At 29.9% G+C, this 6,000-nt stretch overlaps 1 protein-coding gene across 3 annotated transcripts in view; it reads right to left on the reverse strand.

The window, feature by feature from the left end:
* LOC105234242 (uncharacterized) overlaps window positions 1-6,000 on the reverse strand; it is a 77,073-nt gene that overhangs the window by 2,704 nt on the left and 68,369 nt on the right. For all 3 annotated transcript variants that reach the window (XM_011216532.4, XM_049462580.1, XM_011216533.3), the window contains exon 2: window positions 956-1,123. In XM_011216532.4, coding sequence (XP_011214834.2) covers window positions 956-1,123 — 168 coding nt within the window. The remainder of the gene's footprint in view (window positions 1-955; window positions 1,124-6,000) is intronic.

Raw genomic sequence — 6,000 nt, forward strand, 5'->3', positions numbered from 1 at the left:
TTATAATCTAATTTTAATTTTAAGCTTAATTTTGATTTTGATATGAATTTTAATCGTTATTTTAATTATTCGTTTATTTTTAATTGAATTTTAATTATAATTTATCGTTATTTCAATTATGTTTATGTATACACATATTTTTTTTTTTTAATTTTCATTGTCATATTTAATGGAAATTTTTTTATTTTAATTAATTTAAATTTAATTAATTTTCTGTTCCTAAAAACTTGTTTTTTTTTTAATTTATATATTTTTTTAATTTTAAACTTAAAGTTAAATTTTTTTTAAATCTCAATTAAATTTTAATTTAAAAATTACTTTATTTTAATTAATTAAATTTAATATAATTTTTTTTTAATTTTCTGCTCCTTAAAATTTTTGTTTTGATATCAATTTTTTATTTTTATAAATTGGAATTTTGGTTTAAATTTTTTTAATCTTAATTAAAATTTGAATTCGAATGTTATTTTAATTAATTATTTTAATTAATTAAATTTAATGTTTAATTTATTTTCTTTTCTTTAAAATTTTTAGTTTTTTAATTTAATTGTGTCTTCATTTTTCATATTTTAATTTACTTAATTTAATTAAAAGTAATTAATCGAGATTTAATTTAATTTATTTATTTTAATTTAATTTTAGATTAAGCTTTCATTTTCATTTTATTTTTATTTTTAATTTAAATTCTGTAATATTTTTTTTTATTTTAATTTAATTTAATTTCATTTAATTTAATATAATTTCTTTTAATTTAATTTATTTTATTTTAATTTATTTTAATTTAATTTGTTTTATTTTGTTTTATTTTTTTATTTAATTTAATTTAATTTAATTATTTTATTTTATTTTTTTATTTTATTTAATTTAATTTTATTATTTTATTTTATTTTATTTTTTATTGTATTTTATTGGTTTTTTTAGTTCAAATTTTTACTTTATTTTTTCTTGAACTCACCTGTGGCAATTGTTCGCTCAAGCTCGAATAACTGGATGCGCGTGAGGGCGTGCGCTGCAGCTCAGTTGGCGGCTCCGGGCTGCCACATATCGATGAAGCGCAGGACGAGCGTAGTGAAACCGAATCGGACCGATTGCGAAGCGGCGAGATTTGTACGTGTTTCAACATCTGCAAAAAGAAAAAAAATATGACGTTAGCAAGAGTGACTCTTAGAAGACTTCTATTTTTTATATAAAAAAATAAATATAAAATATTACAGATAACTCCAAATTAAGTTACCGCTTGGTTAGCTCAAATATTTTAAAATAACCCTATGTTTTCCTTCAACTGGTATCCACAAGCTCACTTAAAACTCATCACCCCTTCATTTTTTCCACTCTAATTTTCTCGACTAAAGCCTCTCGCATCATCCTTTTGTGCCACATGCTTTGTATGACCCTCCTTTTATGTGTATTCCAGTCAATTGTTCGCAAACAAAACCACTTGAAGTAGCGCCAAAGCGCTGCGGCTCAACCAGCTTACTCATAATTGCTTACATATGTGGGTGTGTTTCTGTAGACACATACTTATTTAGATTGTAGAACCAATATTCAAATAATAGCTTTGTAAAAAAGTAGGAAAAGCGGCACACTTCAACTTGGAGCTGATGTATCCGGTGTGCTCAACCGGAGCATTAAAGCGGCAGCTTCTTGTTGATTCGCTTTGTTTTACCACACACATGAGTATATATGCTTTTATTGTTGTTTTTTTTTATTTTTAGTTTTTTTTTAAGGTTCATAAGCTCCTAGATACCGCTGCCACCAATTGTCTAACTGTGGTAGGCAGTTGAGCGGTTCAGGTTATACGGAAAAGGATAATTTGCCTCTCGCTCTCTCACATAAAATCAGTATATGTGTATAGTATATACCTTAAATATATATATGCACATACTCATTTAAATTTTTTCATAATTTTTTTTACAAAAAAATATATCTTTTTTTGAAATTTTTTGCGCTTTGTCTGCCTTTTCTCGCCACAGGCATTCAAGCGTGCCGCCACATGAAGCGCTGAAATAAGTCCTGCTGGATGAGCACGCTTTACGCTATGCTAAATGCCGCAGGCCGTCGTTTTTCAGCAAGTATGCGCGTGTAATTGTATGTGTGTGCGTGTGTGAAGAGGGATTTGTATGCGTAGTATTTTTTGAATGTAAATCGCTTTTAAACAAATTTCCGCTTACCCGCGGCTGCGTGACAAAGTGCATGTGAGGAATGTCAGGGCAAAAGCAGTAAATGTGCCACTTAATGTTGCACGCATTTTTAAATGCTTGAACGGCATTATGTGGGCGCTTTTCTACTATATATTTGAATTACTTTTATTGTATTTTTTATATTTTTTTGTTTCATTTTTTTTTAATTTTTTTACTTGTTTTTGGCTTTCAACTTTACTACGCCGCGTTGACTGCTCTTATTTGATATATACTATCAAATGCGCTTAAAGCGGAAATGTTGCATCATCTATGTCACCACTGTGGCATGACGATATGCGCGACACACCTCTTCCGCTTGCCACTGCATTGCAATCCGTTATGTAACAGCAAGGTGTGTTGCATCTACATATGTAAGCTATTGACACTGCAAGCTGCGTCAGTGCGGCAGCTTTCATTGATTAGCATTTTTGATTGACTTTTGAAGTGCGCGAATATTCGATTTAAAAATTATATTGCATTTCAATGTGAATTGACAAAGCAGGAAATTAGCTCAAGTACTGTACATAAAAAGTGGCGCAAATATCAAGAGAAGTAATAAAGAAAATTCTTTAGCTTGACAGCTCTGATTTCGCAGCCATCGTAGAGTACTTTGAAAGGATTTAAGTGCGGAATGTGTTAGTGAAAAGTACGCGTGAATTGTTTTTGTGTGGAAGGCAAAGGGTTTTTAGTTAATATATTTAGCTGGAGTTTTAGTATGTGCTATAGTTTAAGGACAACTTAAAAAATTTTTCAGTTGAAATTTTTTTTAAGTTTGAATTTTATTTAAAATTGAAAAAAAAAAAACAAAAAAAAATTGTTTGCTTTTTTCCTATTTTTAATTTATTTGCCTTACAATTTTTGAAAATTTTTTCAGTTAAAATTTTTTTTTTCAGTTGAAAAATTTTTCTAATAGAAATTTTATTAAGTTTTAATTTTATTTTAAGTAGAAAAAAACAGTTTTTTAAGCTAATAAAATTTTTTGCTTGATTTTTTTTTCACTTTTTTAATTTATTGCAAATGCGGACATTATAATGTTTGAAAATTTTTTCAGTTGTAAACTTTTTTAAGTTGAAAAAAAATTTGACTAAAAGTGGTGAATCATTTTTTTTGGCTAATTTTTTAATTTTTTTCAGTTTAAATTATTTTTTGGAAAATTTTTTTTTGGTTAAAATTTTTTTTCACTTTTTTTAAATTTATTTGCAAATTTGGACACAATAAATTTTTTACTTCAAAATCTATTTTTTAACTTAACAGTCATTATTATTTTACCCAAAACTTGTTGTTTAGCTTAAACAGTCAGTCAGTGTATGAATAATGCAGTCCGATCCTCTGGTTGACGTTTTGCACCTTAAGATGCCAGGAAATGCTTTGATTCATGCAATTTGCGGGAATATAAAATATTCGTTTTCACCCTAACGTCGCCATTCCTAACTTGTTTCTAATTTCCTTTTTGCATTTATATGTTAAAAGCCACTTTATGCATAACTGCACTTCTCGTGCTAATTACGCGTGCTTTTAAAAATAAGCGCAACAAAATGGCAATATATTGTGGCAAAAGGATTGCTACAGCAACATGTAAGCTTTATTCACTACAACAACAAAACACAGAAAAAATGTATAACAAGCACTTGAAATGGTACAGGGACATCACACACTGCCACACGCACATCTAAAACTAACTAAAAGCGCATATATACATTTGTATGTATATAAAACTTGCAACAAACAACAACAGCGAGCAACTAATACACGCACGCCAACACACACACCCATACTACTCACTCACTTGTGCGCCGGCAAAAACATATGTTCCGAAGCGCATTAAATGCGCTAAGTAGCTGAAGAGCTTTGCAGGATGCACAGCGCAAAAGGCAATTGCAAATGAGGCAAGTAAGAGTGTAAAGCTGCCACTTTTGTCTTTTAGGGGGAAAAAAATTAAAATTTGAAATTACAAAAATAAATGCGAAAGTTGCGCACTTTGGCGAGATAAAATTTTACTGCGAAAGCGCAGTGAGGCGGCAGCAACGCGCTCTATTTTCGTTGCCATTACAATTTGCCGGTGTGCGCTTAACTTTAATAACTGTTATGCGTTGGTGGAAGGAAAACAAGCTAATTTTGTTTGCAAGGAAATTGCACGAATTCTAGTTACGTAAGAATAATTTATGACGTTGTGCGGTACTTAAACTTTATCGCTGCGCTGATTTTTGGTGGAAATGAGGAGATTTTATTTATTTTAAGTTTGAGCGTGATTATGAATTAAGAGTAAGTGCTTGAAGAAAATTTAAATTGTATGAGGAATGTAAATGAAACAAGGAACAGAATTATTAAATACATTATTAATAATATATGTCAATAAATAAAAAAGTTTTCCATACAAGAACCTGATTTTGATCGGTCTGTTTGTATGGCAGCTATATGTTGTAGTGATCCGATATGAACGATTTCTTCAGAGATTATAGCTTTCTCTGGCAAATTAATTCATGTCAAATTTCGTGCTGATATCTCGTTAAATAAAAAAGTTTTTCATACAAGTGCTTGATTTTCTTAAATCAGTTTGTATGACAGCTGTATGCTATAGTGGCCCGATCTACAAAATATTCTCACAGATTATAGGTATGTTTCTTGCAACAATTTTCACCAAATTTCGTGAAGATATCTCAACAAATAAAAAAGTTTTCCAAACAAGAACTTGTTTCAGATCGGTCAGTTTGTATGACAGCTATATTCTATAGCGAGCCGATATCGTCGATTCTGACAAACTAGCAGCTCATTTGAGAGATAATGACGTGTGCAAAAATTGAGATTGATATCTCTAAAACTAAGGGCCTATTTGGATTCATATGTGCCATTCCCCCTTTAATACATCATAACTTTCCCGCTTGCATTTAACTGTAAAATAAATGTCAGCGACCTCTGTTCCTCCAGCGCCCACTACAAATTATAGCAACAATTAAAAAAGACAATTCCCAGAAGTGAACTGCGCATTGCCCAGCACAACAGCAGCAAAATTATAATGTTACATGGCAACATTTACAATAAAAATTATTACAACAAGGCAATGAAAAAACGCAGCAACATGAGTCAACAGTCAAGCGCCGCCCACAACATGCCACAGCGCTGCACACAACGCCGCTAAAAAGTGGCGCTACAGTCAAAGACTGCATATGAATGTATAAAAAAAAATATCGACAAAAAACTGCTGCCAAAGCACATAAATAAAAACGAAATAATAAAACAAAAGAAGCGCAAAGGCACTTTGCAACATCAATTAGTTGCATGCATTGAAGTGTTGCCGCCCATGTAAGCGGCATAAATTGTGTGTGCTGGTATGGTGTATGGGTGTGTTAGCTAGGCAGGCGTTTGCTGGTATTGTTGCATTTTTTATTTGTTGTTGTTGTTGTTGTTGTTTTTTATTTTTAATTTGGCTTTTAATTGTTTTTGGTTGTTTTGTTTTTTAGATTACTTTCATTTCATTTTTGTTGTTGGTTTTCCAAAATTGTTGTTGTTGTTGTATTTTCGATTTGTTTTCCATTTTCCTGCTGTTTTTTTATTTTTTGTGGTTTTTCATTATGAGTTGTTGTTTTTCATCATTGTTATTGTATTTATTTTATTTTGTGTTGTTGTTGTATTTCCGATTTTTCCATTTTTGTTGCTGTTTTTTTTCTTGTCGTTTTTTATAATTTGTTGTTATTTTTTAATTATTTGTTGTTGTTGTTGTTTTTACATTATGGTTGTTGTTTTAATGTATTGTTCATTATTTTATTGTTTTTTTTTCATTTTTCAATTTGCAGTGTTTTTGTAATTTTTTTGTTGTTTTATT

Source organism: Bactrocera dorsalis, chromosome 1 (assembly GCF_023373825.1).
Source record: "Bactrocera dorsalis isolate Fly_Bdor chromosome 1, ASM2337382v1, whole genome shotgun sequence".
NCBI lineage: Eukaryota > Metazoa > Arthropoda > Insecta > Diptera > Tephritidae > Bactrocera > Bactrocera dorsalis.